General features: G+C 43.3%; 2 protein-coding genes across 2 annotated transcripts in view; both read left to right on the top strand.

Annotated features, from left to right (window-relative positions):
- Positions 1–630: 630 nt before the first annotated feature.
- On the top strand, positions 631–10,164 carry aktip (akt interacting protein). The gene is made up of 10 exons (XM_071531163.1): positions 631–772; positions 1,517–1,641; positions 3,194–3,405; positions 3,727–3,791; positions 4,027–4,127; positions 4,495–4,583; positions 6,807–6,905; positions 8,021–8,128; positions 8,308–8,368; positions 8,583–10,164. Exons 2-10 carry the CDS (start codon positions 1,594–1,596, stop codon positions 8,688–8,690), a joined length of 891 nt encoding a protein of 296 aa, XP_071387264.1. The 5' UTR covers positions 631–772; positions 1,517–1,593; the 3' UTR covers positions 8,691–10,164.
- A 1,772-nt stretch (positions 10,165–11,936) lies between these two features.
- Positions 11,937–26,375, top strand: part of LOC139654122 (chromodomain-helicase-DNA-binding protein 9-like) — a 53,338-nt gene continuing 38,899 nt past the window's right edge. Inside the window, exons 1-2 of the mRNA XM_071531160.1 lie at positions 11,937–12,040; positions 17,384–19,122. Coding sequence (XP_071387261.1) covers positions 17,494–19,122 — 1,629 coding nt within the window. The 5' untranslated portion in view covers positions 11,937–12,040; positions 17,384–17,493. The remainder of the gene's footprint in view (positions 12,041–17,383; positions 19,123–26,375) is intronic.

Here is a 26,375-nt window from a genome sequence, read left to right as displayed (position 1 = left end):
CTCTAATATATTTTTCACATGTATGCTGTCAATGTTACACATACAATTGATCAGCAAGCACACAGAAACTTCTCCCTGGCTAACACCTAAAGTTAGCAAGGAAGATTTTCAAAAACAACACAAACATTTAATGACTAGATGGGTAATAGGCCTATTATGGGCGATAAATTATAAAACTGACTGAAAAACACTACTGACTTTTAATCACACCAAATAACATTTTTTGTTAGACATCCTCATGAAACATGGCAATCATGATGTATTACAAGGAGGTCACACTTAACATTGGTGATAGACTATAAACCAGCTACAGCCATGTGATTACAACTTTCTTATAAACTCAGAATATGAGTGTGTGTTAATGTGTGTGTGTATATATATATATAATATGTATGATATGTGTTAATAATCTACCCCGCTTCACAAAGGTTAGAAAATCACAGCCTACCTTTTGACTGACAGTAAATCTATCTCATCAGCTACTTTTTCTGCCTTCAGTGAAGTCTACCTTCCTTTTCACGTGACTGAATGTCGGCAAATCAACTGCCAGGATTTTTTCCCAATAAGCCAATGAGAATCCGTGTTCATAAATGAGAAACGCCCCTGCCCCTAATCAAGTTAGATTGGATTCCGGTTTCTCTGTCTGTCAAATTATTTAGCTAACGCTAGCTAGTGGGGTGGCAAGCAGTTGAACAGTTTGTGCGAAAATCCTACTAGGAATCAGGTTAACATCTTTACTAAAGGACTTTTCTTTAAGTCTCTGACAAAGACGGTGAGTTAACGCTAGCTAGATAGCTAAGCTTGTCAACGTTTGTGCTAACGTTAAAGGAATAAGTGAAACAACTCAGCAGCAAAGCAAAAGATAGCTTGCTAGGCTAATGTTGGTGTCAGATAATATTAAGTTAGCCACGAAAGCAGGCGAGACAGCGTCAATATGAACACTATCGTAAACTATCATCACTCCTTAAAACAGCATTTGGCTAGATTTCCAACTGACAGCTAAAATTAGATCAGCGTTAGCTAGGTCAAGCTAGTTGCAGCCCAACGTTGTTTGCTAACCTAGCTCGCTGTCACAGGCTGAGGCGAGTAACACGATAACGTTAGCTCGGTATCTAGCTAGGAATGCCACGAATTTCTGTATAATTTTACTGATAATGTAATACAGAGCCTTAGTTAAAATCCTACGACTAAATGCATCACAAAACAGACTAAATGAACGTTGACAAGAATGAGAATATCGCTACCTTCACACAAGAGCTAGCATAACGCTGGCTAACCCAAACAATCCCTTTACGAATTAAGGCTCTGTCCAGAACAGTAGCGTTACTCACTGTACCTAAAGTCCCTTTAATAATATGTCTCTGTGGTAACAAGTTAGCTGAATTACCTATAAAGACTGATATAGTTAGGTAACGTCACAGTGCTTTACAAGTGAGTGTGTGTGTGTTTTCTAGTGTTTTGACCTCAACAGTTCCAGCAGTCATTTGTTTGTTTCTTCATGTCTTCCTTCCATCAGATTAGCGAATGGCACAGGCAGCATTTGTCGTGGGACCTACATAAAAAGAGGGACACCAATTTGAACCTCTATGAGTAATGAACCTGAACCCCTTCTGGAGCATGTCTGCCAATACAAGTCGTAAGGTAAGTTCACAAAAATACACTGAACTAGCTACAACACCACTGGAAAATTATCCAGTACTCCAACCCTTGTTTCACGCTGTTCTCTCCTTGTGTGGGAGAGGGTATCACATAAAACTCGACAATGAAGTCTTCAAATTTGACATTGCCTTGCCTATTGACAGTCAAGGTCTTAAGTCATCTTCTCTGAGGTTTGTATGTTTGCTGATAAGCAAGGGGACATTAAACTGTTGGGTTTCGCTGTGGAATTTGATATGATGGTCTCTCCCAGAAAAAGAGTGAATGGTATGTCTGTATATATGTAGGGTTACTACCACTCTGGAAAAATGAATGAGCTGTGTCTTTACTCAGCAGTCACAACTTCTTCACTGGAGTCTTTTTGCACCTCACTCTTTTGTTTGTTTTGAGCTCCTCCAGCCTCTGTTTGTTTGAACAACAGCGCAGAGACCTACAGTACTGCACCTGTTCCCACTTGTCTTGATTTTCCTAGGAATCTTGGTGAACTGGAATTGTTAAATGCTTAAGATGAAGGTGTGGTCTTCTATTCATTTTTGTCACTTCGTAATGTCTTTGCAGTTCATGGCTAATACCATGAGCAATAGTCTTAAACCTTTCATTCTCACCATAAACAACTCCCAGTAGTAAGACTCACTGAAAGTTTAAATTTCATTGAAACAGTTGAAACACTTTGCCACAATTTTTTAAATGCATGACTAAAAAGATGAAGTTTTTTGCTATGTGAGCATGACATTTTGGGTTAGATGCTAGGCTCCCCTCCTAGAATAAGCTCTCTTCCCCATCGTTGATTGCCAGTTGGGATTACCGTCTCAATGGTTCAGTCCAGTTGGCTAGGACTATCCTGAATTTCCACCAGCAAAGAGGAAGGGTGGTACCTGTTTTAAATTTTTAGCATAGTGGTGCGGCCTGGGGGTAAAACAAACACCGTACCTCGAGCAAGGGTGTGAATTCATCCCCCCCCCCCCCATTCACAGGAACACTTCCAAAATGTTCTGAAGTCAAACCTCAGTTCAATAAACGTGCAGGCTAAATCTGTTGCATTAACACACTATTCAAACCAAGCATTCCTGCCATAGTTGCATTAGTCATTGGCAACATGCTTTGTGGCTTCCTGATGCGTTCCTGGCATCCCTGCTGCTTTGTGCTATCCCGTTCTGCTCTGCTCGTTCTCGGCAACGTCAGTAGGATAGGATGATAGCTGTACTTTAGCGTGCTTGCTTTTGTCTGGGCAATGTCCCCTGAGGAGCCAGGAAAAAAGAAGCCAGACAGGCGGTGAAACCTGAGAGGTTGGTCACAGCATATGGTCAGTGCCCAGGGCTGCTTGTGTTCCTCTGGTGTGCATAACGGCTCACAAACAGTAGTCTGCTCTAATCAGGGTCACAAGACTTATCTTCTGTCTACTTTTTAAGTTAGCCAGGAAATTTGTCTTGGCAATTAGTTTATTAAGATGGATAATAATCATTGACTCTTTCCTCTAAGAACTGGTCAAATATACAAATTTGATAAGATTCCTGTTCATATTTCTTATCCAAAACAGCAAAGATCTGACGGTGAGGAACAGAGCGGGCAGGGGGAGCAGAGAGCCAGCCCAGCCCGGCCGTCCTTTGGCAAAAAGCAGCTTCCCGCCATCCCTAAGAATGCAGCCCCTATTACCAAGCCTGCCTCAACGGCCGCCACGGCCCAGTCAGCCAATGGCACGCACGCCTCCTATGGCCCCTTCTACCTGGAGTACTCCCTGCTGGCTGAGTTGTAAGTACTGGTCCTGGGTCAGAATTAAAGGGATACCTAGTCATGTAGAAGTTTAGTTGGTTATTTTTCTTCTTTTGACACTTGCCATGTTGTGGGGAAAAGGTTTCTATGTTTGTACCTCACTTTCCCTAAAATGTTTTTGGGGCACTTGTCTTTTAAAACAAGGGGCACAGATGGCATGAACTTGGTCTCAAAGTATCCCTTTTTAACTGGTGTAGGTGGGCTGATGAGAATAAAAAGAAATTCCATAAATTTTTTGTTCTCGTTCCCCTTTGCATTGATCTAACTCTGTGTCATGTGATCTCTCTGTGTGACCTGCAGCACACTAGTGATCAAGCAGAAACTCCCAGGAATTTATGTACAGCCATCCTACAAGTCGGCACTAAGTAAGGACCTTCTTCTGTAGATCATGCCGTATAGTCTCTTTCATATACAGTAACTGAATGTATATTTGAAGTGTTTCATTCCAAAATGCTATACCTCCATTTTGCAAAAAAAAAATGCTACCTAAAATTCTTCAGTCAACATCAAAGATTCTGTCGTAACATGTCGGCATAAAGAGTGATTCTGATACACAATGACAAATTCTAGAGATTCTAAAGTATGTATCCCTCTTTTCAGTGTGGTTCGGGGTCATATTCATCAGACATGGCTTGTACCAGGATGGTGTCTTCAAATTCACTGTGTATATTCCAGATAACTACCCCGATGGAGAGTGTCCTGTGAGTAGTATACCAAATATACAATACGTCATTGTACTCTTCACATAAAATAAAGGAACATGGCAGAGTGTAGTCACAGTGGCAAAAAAATGTTCTGCGCTCACCCATCCATGGGTTAGGGTTAGCATTTCTACGTATGGTCAGGGTTCCTACGTTGATGGAAAACCCAGATAAAAAATCCTGATGTTTAAAAAATTTTATTGGAAAAGTTGAGGAAAATATTACATATCCATAAATGTCACAACAATTTGTTCAGTGTCTTTCTTTTTTTTAAACTGTTCAAAAGTTGAACATCAAGCTGAGTGCTTGATAAAATGTAGCTAAAAATGCAAACCCAGAACTTTTTCTTCCTTGTCCTTTATTTCAGAGAGTGGTGTTTGACATCCCGGTCTTCCATCCCCTGGTGGACCCAGTGTCTGGAGAGCTTGATGTCAGAAGAGCCTTCACCAAATGGAGGTGTGTTCTCTACTTTTATGCTTAGGCCATTCAGTCTCCTATTTTCTTCCTCAAATTGGGTTTTTCAATAGCAAAAAAGGAAATTGCATGTTATTTTAATTAGGCATTTGTTCTCACGCCCCTTTTAGTGGCTCACACTATTTAGGGCTAAACTGAATTACTATTTGTCTGTCTTGATGTCAACTAAGAGTAGTTTGTTTTAAATGGACTTTGGGCTAATCACATGACCTAGCTTACAGCATAGTACGAGCCACTTTTGCTCAGTAAAATGGAAAAACAGGACAGTTAATCCTGAGAGGTGCACTGCGTGCAGCTGTGTTTTTTACATTTTCACTGTCATGTGTAGCTCGTAAAGGGCCAACATTTACGGTGGCTGCCGGTCCAGTCTGGTCCTGCTTGTCTTGGACTGTTTACTCAGCTGGACACAGCCTTGGGCTCACTGCTCATCTGTTTCAGTCAGCTGGAGCTCTGCTCTGCTCAGCACATTACAGGAACAGGGCAGAGTCAGTGAAAAACGCACCAAAGCCCGGGCACAGACTTAGTCTTTTAACAAAATAATAGTAAAAAACAAGGTAACAACAAATATGTTGTCAACGACAAAATGATGCCCTTTGAACCAATCGGTTAAAAGTTGTACAAATCTGAAAAAGGTCAAAGTGTCAAGTCTGTTGGGGAACAATGCATACTCTGTATGTTTTGCATACCCACCCCCCCTTCTCAATTTCTATTTTACTGTACTTTGTCTATTTCATTTGAGTCATTTATAAAAATGTCTGGTTGGAAAGAATACTTCTTAATTGTGATTGGGCAGTTTGGCTGTTTATAAAAGCTTGGGACAGAGCAAGAGGGTCTCTGCCAAGTCTGCCACATCGTAGTGTTGTGACAGACCCTTGTGGAATTTGTCAGCTAGCCAGTTGCACAAAAGAATAGCTCTAACTTTGGCGGTTGTCTCATTTTACATTTGCATTTTAAAAATAATAAATTTAGCTTATTTTGGGAGTGGGCTGTTGGCTGGATCACTGCTAGGTTGCAGTTCTGTAGTTCTCACAACTAAAACGGTGACTATGCATGGGTTTTAAAATTACTTAAATAGAGGCACAGGCAGCAGTGAGTCAGATAATACTGTACTGGTGGTGCATTCGGGCGAGCCTCGCCCGTGTCAGACTCACAGGGGGCGAGCTGTGGCCGTCCATTCTGTCACAGCAAACATCCCACACCCCAGGTCCTGCTCCTACAGTGGTGCAGGCTGGTGATCATTGTTCATCCGACCCAATCCTTGGGTGAGATTGTAAACTGTCAGTAAGCTGAAGCAGGCAAGCAAATTAATTTTGAAATGTTAATATCATGCATTCATTTTTATTTATTTATTGTTGGTGAATTATGAATCACACTCAACTATACAATAAAATCATATCTTTGAGGAGGTTTCTCAAACTGTGTGCCACACAGGTGACTTTAACTGCAAAAAAATATTTTTTTCCTCTAAGGGAAATTTGGGAACGAATGTTTGTTTTGTTTTGTCTTGTACTGTAACATGTCTGTTTGTTAAAGCCTGTTTTGATTCAGCAGAAGCACAATCAGTAAATGAATGAAAAAGCCTAAAAGTGGCAAAATTGTTCTCAAGAAACTCAAAATCCAATGGGGTGTACACTGATCGTCCTGGAGGCAAATTTGTAGAAAACAATAGCTGTATACTGTATATGCACCGAATTTCATGTCATTTGAACCTGCTCTGTGTGAGATATGACTGGCTATTAAAATGTTTAATTTTGATCTATAATTGGTGTTGACCTGTAGCCAATTACAGGGCCAATCCTTGAGCCAATCACTGTAATTTTGAAAATGCTGGAATGTAGTGGTGAGATACATAATTCCCCGTAGTTTTGTTTTCAAAATCCAGTCGTGGTGTCACAGATAGTGTTACAGACTGACAGATCACTCCGGTTCTCCCCTGATTTCATCACAGAGGGACAAAAAAAATAGGCATATTGCTCTCATTGTTATTTTTCTATTAGGAAGTAAAGAATACTTGACACTTTGAATGCATTCCTGGTTTTCACACATCAAAACGACTCCATCTCCATTGCTGATACTCTTCACATTTTGTTATGATGCACTTTTCCAAGGGCAACCAAGGCACCGAGGATTCCCCTTTAGACACCCATATTCCTAGGGAATAGGCGTTTACCTTGTGCTCTTTCCCCTTATGATGTTTTCGTATAGACGGAATCACAACCACATCTGGCAGGTCTTGATGTACGCACGTACTGTTTTCTACAAGATCAACACCATGGAACCACTCAACCCAGAGGCTGCTGTGCTGTGAGTTTCTGTGCCTCCTTCTCCACTTCACGGGAGATGAGAGATGCATGATTTAAAAAAACAAGTTCAATTGGGTAGCCCTAGTTTAGCCGGACCACGAATGCAGCCATTTGACCCATGACTTTCTGTCCATAAATGGTACTGGACCCTCTTCTTGTAGGTTCCAGAAGATACTTGCTCCTTGTTGAAAGTCAATGAGATGTAGAGCAACATTTTCAGGCTCTGTGGCAACGCCCTGTGCCCTAAAACAGCTGCTGTGGTATGGAAAATGGACTGGATTGCTCTGAATCTACACATAGTAGACTGGTGCAATTAATTTCAATGGGATTGCTTTTACTTACCTGCAGTGACAGCAGTGTCCGGTGAAATCCAATAGTAACAGGGGCAATATGGTCTTTGCACTGCACTCATGTTAACTATCTGAGTGTTGAGCAGTTTGACACATCTCCGATAAAAACGTGTTACGGTTTACAAATCCTGTCACGAACACATGTGAGTTTGGAGCGAAGTGTGGAATATTATGTTTCACTTTTGTTTTCACAACGGGAGCTCTGTTGGATTGAGTACAAATCTACCAGTCTGTGCACTGCCAAGTGACAAACGTGACTTGATGTGCGCATATTAGGGGCATTAGAGATCGATTTAGATCAATTTCTATACATTGACCAACTTTGATTTTTGTGGCGGTGCGCTACAGCAAGCCTATGTATGGGAAAGTCGTGCATGCGCGTTTCAACAATGGTCAGTCAGTCAGTGGGGCACCAATACCATTGGCCGGCTCCGCTTCGTGGTCTGGCAAAAATGACAGCTACTCTTACAAAATATTTGATTTTTAAAAAAGTAGTTCTGGTTCTTATTACAGGGTGGTACGTGACAAACGTCCTTGGTTGACACAATAATGCCTTTACAGAATGCATTATTTATATTTTGATAAACTTACTACCTGTCAAACTCGATACATATGAGAGGAACCATGTCATCATCCAATAACATTGTAGACCCATGACTTTGTGCTTCCTTGATCAGTACTTTTATTTTTCCTTACACTTGTGTCATAAGGCACCTTGTGTCATAAGCCATGTTTCTCCTGATCCAGCTTCAGTATTTCCTCACAGATATGAAAAGGATGTGCAGTTGTTCAAAAGCAAGGTGGTGGATAGTGTGAAACTATGCAACAGTCATCTTTTCGACCAGCCCAAGATAGACGATCCCTACGCAATAAGGTTGGTGAACTGTCCCCATTCTTCACATTCCAGACCCGTCACCAGTACGGCAAAACAAAACACGCCCTGTAATCTTGATTTGTGTGATGTGACTTGAAAAGAAAAACAAACAGTACTAATGCTTATTCTGTTTCCCTCTCACACACTCCCCCTGCCCCTCTCTCATCCATTTGTTACAGCTTTTCTCCATGGAACCCAGCTGTTCATGATGAGGCGAAGGAGCGGATGTTCACGCATAAAGTAAGTTTTCCAAAAACCACAGAGGTTAACCATGTCAGTTACAGTGTGTGGTTGTATATGAGCAGCAGAGCGATCTGGTCTACCTCGGGCTCCTCCGGGCCTCATGTCCCAGGAGGTTCGGTTAGGCCTGTGTGGGAGCCAGCAGCACTTTGATTGGTCAGGCTGTGTGAGCCGTTCCTGTGACATGACTGGTAATTTGCCTTTGTCGCCCTAGAGACGACCTGAGGATCACCACAAGGGAATGCAGGTGTCTGGACTGTCTTGGGTGAAGCCCGGATCGACGCAGCCCTTCAGCAAAGATGACAACCCTCCCCAGAGCTGAGCCTGCCCTGCCGCAGCAGCAGCCAGCAGAGGGAGGCACCGAGCACGATGCCATGCCACGGACTTGCCTCAGCTGTTCATGTGAACTGGATCCTTGAAACAGTTGAGCGGACTTCATGTTAAATCTCCACGTTATTGCTCGGCTTCAAAAGCTTTGTAGGCACCTGCTCAAACAGCTTTAGAGTAAGGAAATGAAGTTTGTGTTATATGTAAATCGACAATGACAACTGGATGTCTTAGCAACACCATGTAGGCTGCGATGCAATCAAAGAGCTTTCTCATTTTGCTTTTCGGTTCCGTGCACATGCTTTGGGCTAGGTGATGAGACGACCTCCCAAAAGGGGCTGAAAAGTGTGAGCAAAGTAACTTGCATTCATACGGTAAGTAGTGGCCTACATAATGTATACCACTTGTTGAAATTGGCTCAGGACAGTTTATTTGCGGGACTTGGAATGTTGTGAGTAGCAACTGCGTGGACGGACTCAACCTAGATATACGCCCCCTCCTCCCCAGGTTTTACAAAATATAAAATTAGATTGACAAGACTTGTTTTATATTTGACTTGTTTCTTATTGGACAATGATTAGGTTTTTTTATTTACTGTGTAAACTATTGTCTTAAATAGTTCATAATATATAAATATATTATATCAAGCGGAGCAGGCAAATACGGTTTTAATTGAGATGCTAAATTAAGTAATCTCATGTATTTTATTTTTCTGATTTTAAATGTTTTATGTACCCTTAATGGCTATTAAAGGTTTGATGTGTAAATAATGGATGCTGTGCAGAGGTTTGACTTCCAGAGACACATTGGCTGCTATGTTTGTATTGTCTAAACAAAGCACTTCTTTCCCTGCAACTTCTATATGAGCTTCCTAACAGTCCTTTTATGTAGGAGTCAGTCTTACCATAGGTTCCTACCGAGGTCTAGAGAAGAACGAAAAATGCATTTTGATGAGTTCAAGGTAGTAGCATGGTTCTGTCCAGATATATGACTACATGTTGTCTATAGTTGCAGATCAATGTCATTTTACATGATGTAAAGAACAATCTTCATCTGTAGATGATTTGGCTTAGTTGACAGTCGTATTGCCCAGCCACTTTCAACATGCATTGTATTGAATACCAACCAAAAACTTCAAATCTAGTCAAGAAAATAAGGGTCTGGAAAAAAGATGGAATTTTTGAATGGAAAACCTGTGAGAGTCCTTTACTTGTAAAAGGGTTATTTCAGACATTTTAAGTAAAGACTCTGTGGTGCTGAAATCTGTAAGGTCTACTTATAGCCGCAGTGAAATGAAGTCAACAAAATATCTTTCTACTTCACACACTGTCATTTGCACTTTTGGCATCAACAAACAAGTGTGAGATATTATATCTGTTCAGTATAGAACCGTTCATTCACTCCAGTTTGTGAATGATAGTACTGTATAGGTGAAATTAGATTTAAAAGCTTTTCTCTGAAATCAAATAAAATGGTCAAAACTTTACGTTGTACTTTTGTGTTTTTGTTTTCACACGTCAAATCACCATAAATGGGTTTTCCTGACTTGGAAAATCTGTTAACTAAGTAAACTGTGAGGCATCATAACTTCAGTTATACAGTTGTCCCAGAAACTGTTCATCCACTACATCTAACACAGATTCTTATACAGAATCTTTTGCACAGGATTTGGGTGTGTCATTGGCATGTGAATGCTCTATCGTTCTCTGTAATGTAGTGGAGAATAAACCTACCTAACCTCAATTTACCACTACTTTTTTCATTTGAGAAATACATTTCATCCACTTTTTTAAGATAATGTAAATCATTCCAAAATAAATTAATTGTACAGTGAAGCCAGTCATATGAGACTCACAGTGGGCAGCGGGTGGCCTAGTGATTAGAGACTTTGTCCTTCAACTGGAGGATCAAGGTTCAAGCCCCAGCTCGGCAAGTGCCCATCCTGCTGAAGTGTCCCTGAGCAAGACTCTGAATCCCTACCAGCACCAGGGCTGCTGTCCTGTAGCTGACCGTGACGTCTGACGTCTCTGAAGGGGCAGAAAAAAAAAAAAAAAAGATAATTTATTTCTAGGGATCAATAAAGCACTGATTATTATTAAAGTACATTCAAAATAGGGTCTGCATGGAAATAAAACATTACTCCTCTAAATGCCTTTTTATTCAGGTTATACTGGTGGTAGTGATCACTGAATAGACTTCATAGTTTACCCAAATTTCACCTACACCATCATGTAAAAGAGAAAGAAATTCTATAATAAATTGTAGAAGGATTCTACACAAATATCACAGCAAAACATAAGTCTTTCTAGGAATATTATAATGATAACATGGGGGATAAAACAATCCTATAAGTCTGGCAAGGTCACTGTGAACTCATTGAGTGCCACAGACAAACTATAAATACTGCTAGGAATATTATAGCTATACCATAAGAGATTAAAAAATACCATAAAGTGTGAAGAGCTGTCTATAAACTCACTATTGAGCTCAACAGACACCAGACACACTATGAGGCCCTATAGGAATATTATTGGAATATTATCGTGATACCATAGGGTAGAAATTATCCTAATTGGAGAATGTATAAGGATGACTGCTGTCATAGGTTTCACTCTTCCTATGTTCAATGTAGACTATATTAAATCAACAACAAAAGTCTGTCCGTATGGGGGTCCATGGGACAAAACCTTATCAAATGGGGTTTCGTGGGAACCCCTGCAGTAGGAGATAAAAGAAATACCATAAAGTACAATAAGGTCCCTATAAACACACTATTGGGTACCACAGATACTCGAAGTCCCTACAGGAATATTACAAGAATGTTATAGTTATTTTATGTTAGGGCTATTCGACAATGTTGCTGATCAGCCACCAGAGGTCGCCATGTACCCACAGTGGAGAGCAGCTCTCCCACGCCTGTCAACTTTGCGCTGAGGAGAGACTCCGGGCTGTGCGTGAAAGTAAAACCTACCCGGATTGGCTCTGGCTTCTACGCGGCCATCTTGTGTACTCTGTCAACACAGGAACTTTTCACATGTATCGGTGCTTTAATCACTTACTCCCCGGGGTCGGTTGGGACGGCACCGTACCCGAGATACTATCAGTGGGGGAACCGGTGTTTCATTTGTCATGAGAAGGTGAAATTGTGGCAAATTATGGCTGGTCCAATCAGAGAGGCAATAACTAATATGCAAATGTGGTGTTATCATCGTCACGTCAGCAGCAGCGGTAGAGCCGCTGTGCCGTGGTCGCCAGCAGGAGTACAACTAACAACACAGACACAACTTCGCCGATAACACTCTCCCTTAATTGACGTTTGAAGTTGCAATTGGCGGTTCATTTCAGGTAAGAAATAACACTTCTTTCAGTGTTTTTTCAGGGAGATGTTTTGGACTGTACGGGTACCGTTTCACTCAGGGCAGCAGCTGTCAAATATCTGACAGTCAGTCACTGAGGCTCGGCTCAGCTGTCTGATGACACACCGCCTCGCTGAGTGTGAATCTTCCCGATACAAGACTGGTATGTCGCGAAACTAGTCCCAATTAGTCATCTCGCAAATTGCAGACAGGATGAGACGCGTGTATAGCTGTAGTTACGCAGTTTGCCGGCTAAATTAATGTGCGTGTGGCTCAAAAAGTAGTGTGCCGCGGCTCTTCGTTATGGTGGTCCTGAACTGACAGCGACCAGCCAGGCTCAGTCAGCATCGCTTCCACTGACTTCAATGTGGATGGTAGCAGTGACCGTACGATGTTTTATGTATTTCTTGTGAAAACGAAAGTCGGTCGAGAGAAACAACTAGTTGTATTATCATGAATGGCCATCGACCTCTCCATCCACCTCCGCCCTCCCTCCTCCTCCTCCTCCTCCTCCTCCTCCTCTTCCTCACAGAGGAGGCGAGGAAGCGTCACGACACCTTTTGAATCCTGTGACTCCTAAAGTGGGGGTTTGGATAGGAGCACGTGTGGCTCGTCCCAACAGCGTGGGTTTAAACTGGAAACAAATGAACCACGTGCATTCTTTTTGTTTCCACTTGGCCAGCAATTTTGCACAAGGGAGCGCAACACATTGTCGCCGTGTTGGCTTAATAAGAGACGCTAGGGTTACTGCTAGTAGGAGCTGAAGCCATCGCTGTGGAAAGATGAAGAGGATGCTGCCGACTTCTGAGGTGAGACCAGTGTCAAGCTCACCAGAATAGAGACAAGACTTCCGGCCACGACCTTCAAAATAAGATCCTTATTGACAAACGCGTTGCAACGTTGTTGAGTAATGCGTAGTACTAACGTGATAACTAATAGCATACTGTAGTAAATGAAAATACACTATTTTCAGGTCACACCAGTATTTAATTGTTAGTTTCTTTATCAAACGTGACAAACTTCAAACGCTTAATATGAAGGTAAAATCGCTCAACTTCCGATGTTGTTTTAGCTACGACTTGACGCTGTTTGAGGTGAAGTACGCAGGAAGAAGTGGCCATTTGTAAGACATCTGCCGGTGGCCACTTTGGGCAACTTTAGCCCAGTTTTTGTTGATATTATGAATGAGTTGTTTGTGGCTAGTTTGCGCTTAATATCATAACACCTGAAGAAAAAAACTTTGAAGTCGACCAAGGCGTCTTTGGACTGGTCTGTGACTATGGGGTAGCTGGAGGGGCCATAGGTTAGCGGTGGCTACTAACGGTGGCTAACTAGCTTACTGATATGCTGCAATCATGTCATTTGGGAAAGATGGTAACGTTAGATTTTTACAACTTAATGAATGTTCGACTTCATGAACGAGGAAATATCTGCTGTGTCAAGTGTAGGGAATGATAACGTTATTTCAAATAAGGTAAAGAAATTGAACGATTTTCATCACATAAGTCATTCTTTGACCATTAAATATCATGAAAGGACTTGCTAGATTTTTCGTATGTAGATGACATTATAATGTTTGCACAAACCCCAATGTGTCACGCACTAAGTGCATATATATTATCATACCCCTGAGTAACCAAAGTACGCAGAAAACATTTTGGTATTTGATGGCTTCATAGGGGTTTGAATCTGAATATATGGACACTTTCAAGCTGTTGCCCTGAGCTTTAAAGTTGTTTCAAAGTTATTCCCATATTACAATAGTGCTGCAGCTTGCACAGCATGCTACTTTGCGTGACTATTTTTCCTCTTCATTCTTCAGCTGCAGCACACAGTCACTGTGTGCCACATGATTTGTAAAATAAAACACTACTTTTGTGACAGGGTCCATTTCCAACCAAAAGCATTTGACTATGGGACAAGTTGTATTTAGCACTTCCAAACTCGGAAGTAGAAGCTTCTGAGGAACACTTTAGGGCAGCGTTATTACAACCAAGTTGGTTGCGTTTTCTCTGTTTTGTAAAGTAGTAGTTGTGCTTATCTCCTGTTTGTTTTTGTTGTTTACAGTGCAAGATAAGTCATCAGGATGATGCCCTTTTATTTGTGCATCCAGAGAAGCTAAAAGAATGAACATGTAGCAAGGTGGTCCACATGTCAGGACAGTTGCTTGATTGCCCAATAAGCATGATAGTAAACAATGCACTGCAGAGTGCCTGAAGTCGCGAACACAACCCAAGCTAAAACAGGAATAGCTTCATGCCAGATTATTGTGAGACCTGTTGATTGTGCATAATAGATTCTGCGGTCTCCTGAGGACAGTGTGAGACTGTTTCATATATTATGATATGCGCTGTGCCTGGTTGTATGACAGTGTGCTTTAGCAGGAACTGTAGGCTGTGATTACACCAGAGCACTTTTTTTTTTAATTTCACAGTGACAACTCATTCAGATACACGTCACAACAAATTTTCACTCTGAGATGCAGCATCGTTAAAGTTTCTGTTTTGTAACAAATTAGGTTACTTTGTTATGTTCTGAATGGAATGTAGTCAAAGTTAATTGTCAAGCACAATGCCCTTGTAAGCTTGTTTTATCTTGGCACTCTAGGTCCACCTCAACAGAATTTAAGATACAGAACAAGAAATTCTAATCTGAATATTGTGCCTCTCATTGTCTTCTGGCCACACTGTAATTTCTCTACAAAAATATTAGATTTATAGTGTAAAAGGCTGAGTTAAAACAAACAAGTGGATTTGCAATAGTCTGGCAACAGCTCACATTGTGTACAAAAGGTAGCCTATTTGCTCCCTTGACTCATCAGACACGCCTGATTTAAACTGAGTTGTTAAGAAACTATTAACTCCTGACCAATCACAAAGAAAACACACACAAACAAGTGATCAGACACTTAAACTTACGGGATTTGACAAATTATGATTAGTATAGAAATATGGAATTGGAACATGACATGAATTATGTCAAAAGAACTGTACAACCTTGTTCAAATAATTTGCAATAAATCAAGACTCGGTTCCTACTAGAAGTAGCCTCACAGTGTAATAGTCATTCTCTGTGTATTTCCTGGAGGAACAGTCATTTGGGCCAGATATGTGCCAGCTTGTCTGCTTCGGAAGGTATAATACAAAGTAGAGAAATTTTAACAAAGCATAGCTTACAGTTGAATTGGCACAGCATTATAAAATGGGCTTATCCTTGGTTGCCGCCTCCTCTAACATACCTTCATGGTGTTCTTCTGAAGTTAGATGTAATGGCTAATATATAGGTAAGTCCAAAAAATATTTAAGACCAGTGACTCAGCAGGGCGTCTGGACACCACAAACTGCCAGAACAGATTTTATTGCGCCTTGGCAAAGATTATTCTTGTGCCTGGAACTGTGTTGAAGTTATGCAATGCAGCCATTCTTCATCTAAAAAATCCCATCATTTGGTGATTTATTTATGTTGGTACAAAAACGAGAGTTCGCAAACATTGTATCTCTTGTATTGGTCATTTTACTCAGGTCTTTATATTTAGGCAGTGCCACCTGCACCTCTAATTGACAGATAAAATATTCCCAGAATAATTAGCCATTCTGCTTGTTGTTTGTGACTGGCACTATGGAAGAACACTAGTCACAACAAGTACATAGAATGGGATTTAATTCATGTCTCTGCTCCTACACATGAACTATTGATCATGAAATGAAATCACATTGGTTGGAAAACAAGAAGGTTTGGAGATCTGATTGGCTGTTTATGGCTGATGACCAGCCAAAGAGCTTCTTGGCCATCATATTGGCCGAGTTTCCCTGGTTGCTGAGCTCTATAGGAAATGAATGGACATCCGGTGGCTTGTTAATCGTGTTGCTCGCACTGTGAACATGGGGTGAGTGTTGCAAGAGACTTCCAACCTGTTGCTCACATAGGTACAGCACCAGAAGTTTGAAATGAAACTAAATTTTCCTCTGTTGCATGGTGATAGATATAGCTTATATAAGAATTTTTCCCCAGTTTATTATAGGCCAAGTGGGCCATCTGGCCAATTTAGGGCCCCACCTGCCCTAGACAGGAAAATTTACAAAGATGATCGCTTTTTAGTAACTCATCTTAGGTTGGCTATGTCTATGTCAAATTTGAGAACCCTTATGTCGGCATTTTTTTGAATCCTCTTGCAGATTATAGAATTGCATTAATGTTTTGCCTGAGGCAATATGATACCAGGCCCCCAGCTGAGCCTCTCTCATAGGAATTTGCCACCAGGGCTAACAACTTTCCTGCCTTATTTTCATATTCTGAGCCCTGCACCCTGACTATGTCCACCATTGCAGTATTATTTATGTAATTGTGTAGGCCTAGCCTATTTCTTTGTTCATTTATTTGGCCTGAGACTGCAAATCCCACATTCAACAGTCTGGCATACTGTTGGATAGAAAAACCATGAGCAAATACTGAGAGAAATGCAGTAGTGTAGTCAAGATTATGGTATACAGAGCATACCAATTTCATTGGAATTTAGCATATAGCCACTTATCAGGCTAATTATCATTGAAATATGTGTTGGCTAGTTAACACAATATACCCATCTCTTCAACTTCAACTTCTCCAGCGGAGAAATGTGTCTGTGCGTGTTTGTGTGTATGGTAAGTCACTATATAATGACTGACCTGAGTGGTGTGCCATCATCTTCTGCTGGTCTGTGGTTTCACAATGCGCACACACACACTCACACACAAACAAGGGCCTCATCTGCCTCTGTCCCTAGCTGTCGAAATGCTATCAGCTGTCTGCACCTCCCACACATTCTGCAGTAGCAGGCAGCTTCATCAGGCTGGGCGGATTGGGTTTAGGGGTGGTAGGGTGGGGGTGTACAGGAAGAGGCACCTGCTGGTGGGTGGCAGTTGGTTTGCATCAGCTGCTTTACTACACATGTGAAAGGTACTGCTGATAGATAACTGACGGTGCCAAATTTCTCCCAGACCCCTCTGACCTAGCCATTACCTGGCTTTTTAGAAACCTGTGTTGACTCTGGCAGGGCTTGCTGCAGAGTGTTATTAGCTTACAAGCAGTGACATATCACTGATGGGGGAATGGATGATAAACTACAAAAAATAGATTTGGTGTGGAAAAACAGAATGCCTGATAAATTGTCACACCATCTAAACTTTTATTAGCTGGGAAGAAAATCACGCGCTGCTGGATCCTCATAATAATGCTCTAGTCTGTTTTCAAACTGTGACCCAATCTTTAAGTGGACCATACAGTACTGAGTAAAAACACATTCTGAATCTCCCCATAAAAATTGTATGTTTTTTTTTCTTTCTGTCTGTTTCAGGACAGGGCCTCGGTATAATGGACATTCTGTAGCTCTGTAGACTGTGACGCTCCTCACCAGCTTGGATTCAGTGGAATTCCAAAGCTTGCGGTTGCCCTCCAGGCTCCGCCATGGACTTTTTTGATGACCCCAACCTGTTTGTTGGAGGGCTGGAGGGACTGGATGAGGATGGCTTCACCCCAGGACCATCACTTGTGGATGAGCTGAACCTCAGCGCCGACTTTGAGCCCCTACAAGTGGAGCCCCTTGTCTCAGGGAAGCACCAAGGCATAATGCCTCCAGCTTCTTCCACATCCACGCAGCAGGCCATGCCCGCTTACAGTCAGCAGATGGGCCACTACATTGCAATTAAGGCACAAAATCCTATGGAGCAGGCCTTTCCCAGCCCTGGGGGTGGAGGTGGTGGAGGTGGTGGCATGATGGCACAGCAACACAGCCAGTACCACGGTGCCTCCATGAGCCAAGTACCTCAGCCCAATGGGCTGTTCTGCAACAGCAGCAGTCCAATGTGGGGCAACCAAGACCAGAATGGGAATATGTACCACCCCTTATCTCAGCAGCAGCAACAGCAGCAGCAGCAACAACACCAACATCATCAGCAGCAGCAACTGCACAACCAGCAACTTCATCTTAGACAGCAACAAACACAACAGCAGCAACACCACCCCTGTCATCAACAACAACAGCAGCAGCAGCAGCAGCAGCAGAGAATTCAGCAGCAGCTGCAACAACAGCAAAGTCATCACCAACAGCTGTTGAACCAGCGTCAGCACCAACAAATGAACCCTCAGACTCTGCCCCTGCAGCAACAGCAGCATCACAATTTCTCCTTCCACCAGGGAAGCCATTCTCAGAGCCAACAGCAAGTTCACCATAGTCAGCAGCAGGTTCAACACCAGCTGACTATAGGAGGACCACGGTTCCATTCTAGGGCTCTGCCAAGTAAGCCCTATTTGGAGAACCAAAATGCCTCTCTGGGTGGAACCTGCTTACAACAGCAGCAGCAGCAGAGTGGCTACCAGCTGGCCAGGGGTGGTCAAGCCTTCCCTGGATCAGGACCAGAAGACCCCAGCCTGTCCTTCCCCATGCAGTCGTCGTCCATGGTTCACTCCCTGCCCGCATGCTCGGTCAGCTCTGTCACTTCCTACCAACCTTCTCAGTTCCCTGCTTACCCTGGAGAGCCAGACATACAGAGTCTTAGTCAACAATCCTTGTCTTCAGCCTCAGTGTCTAGGCCTACCACCACTGCACCCCTCAGTTCTGCAGTGCCTGAGCTCTCAGGGGCAGTATGCCAGTTTCCATCCACAGCAGTGGTGGGTCAGCAGCAGCCTCAGACCCCAGTTAGCCAGGCAGAGGAGTGTCCTTTCCGGGCCCTACGTTGCTCTGGACAAACCCAGGGGAACTACAACTCATCCGAGATGTTTGGTCAAGCCATGAGCTGCTACCCCAGCATGGCCAGCCACTTGCCCTCTCAGCAGCCCCAGAACTGTGGGGCCACTGCCATTCCAGCCACCAACACTAATGGATACCAAGCACTGGGGGAGAGTCTCCTGCCATCAGATGCTCAAGGTGGGGACTTGGAGGGCTTGGAGGCTCCCGACCTTCTGCCTGACCTGCTGCCCCAGCTGGAGGCTGCTCTCAGCCAGCAGGATGAATCCAACTGCTCCTGGGCCAGCAGCGGCCAGGAGATGGAACAGGGGGACAGGAAATCACCACCTGTGGAATACAAGGAAGAAAAGGTAACACCATGACACAAATTAAAATACTTGGCTGTTGAAATATTGTGAAATATTGTGAAATTTTCCTTTCCAGTGAGGCAGTTCTTCTGAAATTTATAAGAAAGCATTTGGTGTCTAATCTCTGTGACACACCTTCTATCATCATCACCTTTACACACCAATCTTCATTATGTTCACCACAAGGTATATGGGAGTTTTAAGGCACACACATGGCAGGAGACTTCAGCCAAAACAGAACTGACACTGTGCCTTGAATATTCTGTTCTCCCTATTCTGATTAATATCCCTATAGTCTGTGCTGTCAGTCCTTTACCCCTATTTCCCCTCAGTATAGGCTAATCAGCGGAATTGGAAGGGAGCGAAGGATGATTAGTCGTTGAAACTAATTGGAGAAATTAGATGTTAGAAGTGCATTTGTGTCTGCTAAATTAATGGAGATCACTGCTGTGTTGACACTGAGAGAGCGTTGACGTGCTCTCTTCAGTATATCATGGCGCAGACGCCAGCCACCCATGTAATGTTTAACTAACTAGCCCAGATAGAACGTGTGCTTGTCTGGTGGAAACCTGCAATCAGTGGTGAAGTGGGGGAAGGTGTAGAGGCAGTGCTGAGAGCCTCCTTCTGAAAATGATAATGATCTGTCCAGCCTGGCCTGTCTATCCGCCCAGTGCGCCGACAGCAGGTCGGGGCTGATTAGGCTAAGAGTGGCAGTGTCTTCAGGACTAAGCTGTAAGCATACTTAGGGCTATATCAAGATGTGGGTCAGGGCAAGCCAGAGGCACTTGCACACTGCCTGGCTGGAGCGTGGGGGAGGTTGCATGCTGTTGTGGTTGCTGCCGCGGATTCTGTGTGTGTGTGTGTGTGTGTGTGTGTGTGTGCATAAGTGTGTGTGCACGTGTGTGGGGGAGCGGAGGGAGAAAGAGAGAGAGGGAGAGCTGGGCAAAGGAGAGTGGTTAGCACAAGAGAGAGGGAGAGGGGGGTTGGGAGACAGAGAGAGGGAGAGAGAGCAGTAGCTCATGGAAAAAGAGGGAGAGCTTAGGAAAGAGAGGGAGGGAGAGAGAAAGAGGGAGAGCATGAGAGGGAGAAGAGCAACCGAGGGGGAGGTTGGGAGAATGCATTAGCTGGCTGTGACAGGCTTGAGGCGGTTCCTGGAGCTCAGTTGGCTAGTAACGTAGCAGCATCCACAGACCTCCCTGGCCCAGGAGTGACGCAGGACCAGCAGCAACAGCAGAAGCATGATCACGGCCTGCACTCTTAAAAAAGGATATGTAATTTTTAACACATCCATGTGTCCAGTTTACCATTTGTGTTAGCTTTCAAGACAGCGTTATTATAATAACAACATATGCTATGCCAAGTTGTATTGTGGTTAACATATTTTGTTTAAAGTTGCACAAACATGTCATCTCAAACTGGACACACAGACGTGTTGAAAGTGACACATCCTTTTTAAGAGTGCTCTTGTTTTCTATGGCCTACTACTGACAAAGCACAATACATCTCACCATCACTGATAGATGAAGCGTTGTTTGACGTCCTCTCACCCACCCACCTTCCCTTTCTTATGTATGTAGGCACTCACCCTAGTTTAAAAGAACCAGCAATAATTGCATCAAATCCTGTGTATTAGTAAATACTCATTGTTCTACTGGTGATGACTCACAGGTTGCTACAGTAGCCATGGTACATCCTGTTCAGTTCTGCTTAAACTACCTCTTAACAGGCTGTGGGCAACAACAGAGCTGGTGGCCCAAACCAAAGCTCGTCCACACAGGCCATTTGCCTGTCCGCAAAGGTCCTTGATTGAAACGGGGCCATGAACCCCAGCCGTACGGACCGGCCTCTCCCTGTCTGTGTCAACATCCAGCCTGTGTTGATGCTTACAGGCTGACTATGCTATTCATGTGCGCTGATGTGTGAAGAGCCTGCTGATAGTGTGTTTGCTGAACAGGCAAGGCATCAGGGGATAGCTGCCCACTCTTCACTCCCCCGCAGTGAATGTGGCTAATTAGGATTTGCGATGGTTGTAATGGTCAGATGCAGCTGTGGCGAGCACTTGGGGTCCAAGATTGATTTGTGCTGCCTGCTCGTTGTGTTCAGAGGTTAGGCTAAATTAAGTAAAATAAAGTCTCAGGCTCTGTTGCAATGGATCTAAGTTCAAATGTACTGCAATGGGTGTAGAGCTCTAGCCTGAGTACAGCCCCATGAATCATTTCAACAACATCTTTCGGATTGCCAGGGGTTTTCTCTGAGGAGGCAGTTTGAGCTCATAGGCAGCGAATACTGCCCTTGTACGCTGGATGCCGTTTGCTGTGTTTACATGTACCCATGTGAGTCAGGCAGCTCTTTGCCAGTGTGACTGGTCAGGAATTCAAGACTGAGATCTCTGTGTCAAGATTTGATGTCTTGAGATCTCTGTACCCACTGAATGTGAGGTCCTTTTGTCCCTGTAACATACATATTGACTTATATTAGTACAAGTTATGGGTATTTCCCTCCACCAGCATCACCAAGACAAATTCCTGTATATTTAGTGTACTTGGAAATTAAGGTGATAATGATTTAAGATAATTCTATTAATTATGGCTAAAATGATCATCTCAGTCAGTTCTTTTGGTAGATATTGTGGTCACAACAATTAATTACAGTTGTTAGTCTTGATGACTTGGAGGACAAAAGTATTTTGAAGTCTTTATTTTAAAGTGATTCTAATTCAAAAAGATGAACCCAGGAAAGCAGCCCCCAAAACAGCCATGCCAGCCCCATAAACTGTTAAATTCAAGTGCTCACGTGCTTAATGAGCAAATACAATGAAAAAGAAACTCATTTATGGTACTGGATCCAGACAAATAGAGGCCCCTTGGTCTGACAAGACGGTCTACAAGTGAAGAGTTCTACTTTAAAATGAGATATCTACCTTGTTGGAAAAACTGACACCTACGCTTACAAAATGATTGATGGCACAAAAGTAAAACAAATTAAGTTAGCTTATGTCAATGGTCAACAAAATGATAGCTGAACTCTTGAAGAGACTGTTTCCTCTATATTTCAGAGAGATTGAATGATTGATTTCAGGCAGTGATTTTTTTTTCCAATCTGGATATATAGCGTGTCCTGGAGCCTATTCTGGGTTTCAGCCACTGTCACAGGGCATCATTGAACTTTTCCACTTTTCCAAATATAGTGAGGGATTTGGGGTTCTGAGAAGAAAAACCCATCTTTTGTAGCTTATTCATAGTGAATGGTTTCTCTTTTCCTTCTCACTGTCCTACTGAAGTCTCAACTTTTAGCCAAGCTCTGGCAAGTTGTATTCATAACGAGACTCTGCTTGGTTGTGACTTAGAATAGTACTGTTCACATTTCTAAACAAACTGACTTCTCTACAATGAGAGGCTTTGTTCAGATAAAGCATGCTGTTTGTGTGTGGGTGGGGGGTGGGGGTGGGGTGGTATTGTTTTGAGTTAAAAAATTGCTTGGATGTAACTTATCGTCAATGTAAAAAATCTTTCATTTTCAGTTTTCAGTGTATTTTGTAAAATTTCAAAATGCATGCGTGTGGATGACAGGTGGTGGCAGTTCCCTAGAGGCTAGAGAAGCTAAATTGTGCCCAATGAGGGAATGAATAAGCAACTCATCCCTCACACAAAAACTACCACTGAGGTGTCCCTGAGTACTAAAACCCCCCAAATACTCCAGTGGAGCTCCCAGGTGTGACTGCTAACTGTACGAGTGTGAGGCAAGGTGCTGCTAAAAAAGAGCATAGGCTACGTGCTGCTCAGCAAACCTCCCCTGGATAAATACAGTTTGAGAGGACAATGAACCAGTTCTCAATTCCTGAGAAGTGTGCCCAGGAGATAAAACACACCTTTTCCAATGCTGATTTGCATCTATCACTGAATATCACTGCTTAACTCTAGTTCATATCGAAGTGAGTGTGACCCATCCTAAATGTTAAGTCTAGTTTGTGTCAAGCACTTTTCTCAGTCATTTGTAGTGGAGAATAAACCAGCATAAGCCTCAGGATAAGATGACCAAGTGTTACTCAGCTCAGTAGTCAGAAGCACTGGACTTTGTTGAGCACAAGTTGGCAAGCTTGGCTATTTTATTGTAGTCTGAAAAATGTTGATTTTAGATGGATTTTTCAGGGATGTTCAATTTTGGACACCCAGCTGTCATTCATTCCCAGTGGCAGATTACTGTCTTCCTTCTTTTGTGTTCTTAATCACAATCCTGATGTGTCTTGATTTGGATTTAATAGACCCATATATGAGCACAAATTGAACTGCGCCCCAAAGGCAAAAGGGAACTGGTTTTGAAGATTTGTGGGGCAACAGCAGCACATGCAAAACACCCCTTCCTGGCATGAAGCGAAAGCCTTCCTTGGCCGACCTGATTTCAGTCCTGTCGGTGCCTAAGGATGCCATCATTTCAACTCAAAACTGAGATGACTGTTGATTTGGGAGTGGGCAGCATATGACTGTATTTATTCATATGTATGATTCATTGATGAAATGAGAGTTCCTTTTTTTTTTTTTTTTTTTTTTGCTTTTACTCAATGATTCCTCAAGATACCATTATTAATGGCTTATTCCATGTGTTCGTCTAATTTGGATTGCCTCTGTTGCATCATAGCATTTAGCTAATATTGGCTAGCTTTGAATACCTGTCTTTAGAGCTGCTCGATGCATCCTTGCTCAGGGGCGTTTCAGCAGTATTGGGCACTGCGATCGAACCCGAAACGCCTCTGTAACCAACCTACTGCCTGTTGTGTACCGTAGCTTCTATTGAGCTTCATGTCATCTCTCCCAAAAGTTGTCCTTTTTTATGTTGTCCATATCAAGGGTACCAGAGAAGATTTTAAGCTGTCCCAAATGTTAGTATTCATGTCTCTGGGTTGGGGTGGGACACTTCACTAGAGATTGTTTTTCCACAACATTAATTGATAGGGAAAAAAAAGAAAAGAAAAAAAACAGACTAGACGTCATGTAAAAGTTGTCGTCAGTTTTTCTAAGCTGCCGTTGAGCCTCTTTTTAATCTCTTGCGGGGTCAGGTGTTTCCCATGTGGTGCCATATCAGCCTCACAGCAATTTAGTCTGTTCTGGTAGATAAGAATTAATTTTCACCCCTTTTCTCCATTGGCATGACACTATCGCAATCTCAATGATTGCCCCTGCATTTCTCCCATAATTTGTGCCCAGCCAATACACTCTGCTGTTTTCAGTGTTCATCAGAACTATTTAAGTACAAGTGTATAACCAGTTCCCTTGTTGAATAGAACAGAAGAGGAGATGGAAGTGGAGACTGATGTATACTGATGGCCTGGGCGGCTGTAGCCACTAACAGGCCCCCGGCAGTGACACAGAGCAGGTGCCTCCTCCCTGCCTGCCTGCATCACTGCTTTAGATTTATTCTCTGACTGGGTATCGCTGCACTCCCCTCTCTAGCCTCCCTTGGCCTAGCCGTGCAGCCAGTAAGCAAGCGAGCGTGTGTGTGTGTGTGTGTGTTTGTGTTTGAGAGAGAGAGAGAGAGAAGCCTTGAGGGGGAGGGAGTGGGGGGGGGGGGGGGGGGGGGGTCTTTGCCCCCCCTGTGAATTGCTAGCTTTGTTGCTTCCTGACCTTCCTCAGTGAGGTTTATATAACTCTCAGCCAACCAGCCGGCCAGGCCAGGCAGGCAGCACCATAGCCAGCCTTGAAACCTGACACCATGTCACTCCTCAGTTGGGGGAGGAGGGAAGTACCCCCCCCTCCCCTACACACACACACACACACACACACACACACACACACACACACACACACACACACACAGACACACACACGCCCCTCTGGGAAACCTGCCCCCTCTGTGGCCGCATGGTGATAGGCTGTCTCACTCACACGCTCTCTCTCTCTCACCTCCCCCAACCTCCATACACACTCTGCCTCTCTCTCTCTCTCTCTCTCTCTCGCTCGCTCGCTCGCTCACTCTGTCAAGTGCTCTCCCTGTTTGCATCCGGCCTCATCTGCCTGTCTGTTGGAAGCCTGCCAGACGAGGGCGGGGGCGGGGGATAACTAGGGGTCAGAGGTAAACAGGAAGTCAGGCAGTCTCTGCTGTGGGCGGAAGGGGAGGGCCCAGAGGAGGAGGAGGCGGGAGAGGAGAGGGAGGAGGGAGTTGTACTTGGATTGAGTCTGTTGGGAGCATGTGGGAACGCTGCCAGCCCAAACTGCACAGTAGGTCTGAATATAAAGTATTCTCTTTTTATTCCGCTTTCTTTCCCTCTTTCTCTGTGTCCTTTTCTCTGTTGTCTCCTTCTTAGGGGATTAAATGACTTTGAATATTTTTTTGGGGGTGGGTTGGGGGAGCGTTTGCTCCGTGGTCAAAAGTGGAGGGTTTTTTTTGTGTGACTGGAATGCAAGGCTTTCTGGTTGTGACATAGTGTGACCTCCTTGAACTCAGGTTAACCTTTGACTGCCGGAGAGGGGAGAGCTGAAAGGCTAGACTACTACCCTGTTTCTGGCTACAGAAAGAGACGGTTTGAATAAGAGTGCATGAAAACCACTTGTTAATTAGCCCCAGTGAGGGACAGGGCAGAGAACTAGGAAATGGTGTGAAGGGGTAATGGCTTTGCCCTTGTGTTTACAGTAGGCACAGTGGTTGCCGTTTCACAAAAACAAGCAGTCTTAAGAAGAGACTTTGTCCGAGACCCCCTAGTCTATGAATAAAACATCTTAAGCATAACATGAAGTAGAGATATAGGAAAGGAAGCGAAGAGGGTAATGAATTTGCCCTTGTGTTTACAGTTGATACAGTGTTTGCCGTGCCTCGCAAGCAGTTTGACTTTGAAAGAACTTGCTATGGGTTACTGTAGTCATTGTCCACAGAGACGGCAGTTAGTTCACTAGTTACTGATTTGTAACTTCAGCAAACAGGTTTTCTCAGGTGGTTGGAGGAAGTCATTTGCTAGTTGCCATGGATGCTGAGGTTGTTAAGTCAAAGGGTTTGTTTACTGCGTATATGTTTTTATTTCACAACATTCAATCTCTATAGAGAAGGGCGAATCAGTCGGTTTTTGCACTGGGGATAAAGTTCACTGTTTAGACTCGTACGCCATTGCTAGATCATTACTCACCTCGTACTGTGTCATGCTACCATCATCCAATCCCAGAAAAAGGTAATATTAAATACAAGAAGAAAAAAAAAACAATGACACCTCAATGAATCAGGTTGTAGTGGACCAATACAATCATGCCGTCATTGACATAATTCACCAGAGA

The sequence above is a fragment of the Centroberyx affinis genome, unplaced genomic scaffold (assembly GCF_046629955.1).
Source record: "Centroberyx affinis isolate AG114_WGS23_722 - 3 ecotype Tasmania unplaced genomic scaffold, CSIRO-AGI_Caff_v1 ptg002047l_1, whole genome shotgun sequence".
Lineage (NCBI taxonomy): Eukaryota > Metazoa > Chordata > Actinopteri > Beryciformes > Berycidae > Centroberyx > Centroberyx affinis.
The sequence above is the reverse complement of the archived record's forward strand: the minus strand, read 5'-3'. Positions and strand labels throughout refer to the sequence as shown.

What these genes read in the sequence shown, in the direction of transcription:
- aktip (XM_071531163.1), top strand. Translation starts at nt 1,594, where the DNA reads ATGAACCTGAACCCCTTCTGGAGCATGTCTGCCAATACAAGTCGTAAG. An exon ending in ACCCCGATGGAGAGTGTCCT is followed by an intron (nt 4,128 to 4,494) that starts GTGAGTAGTATA and finishes CCTTTATTTCAG; the next exon opens with AGAGTGGTGTTTGACATCCC. An exon ending in AACCCAGAGGCTGCTGTGCT is followed by an intron (nt 6,906 to 8,020) that starts GTGAGTTTCTGT and finishes ATTTCCTCACAG; the next exon opens with ATATGAAAAGGATGTGCAGT.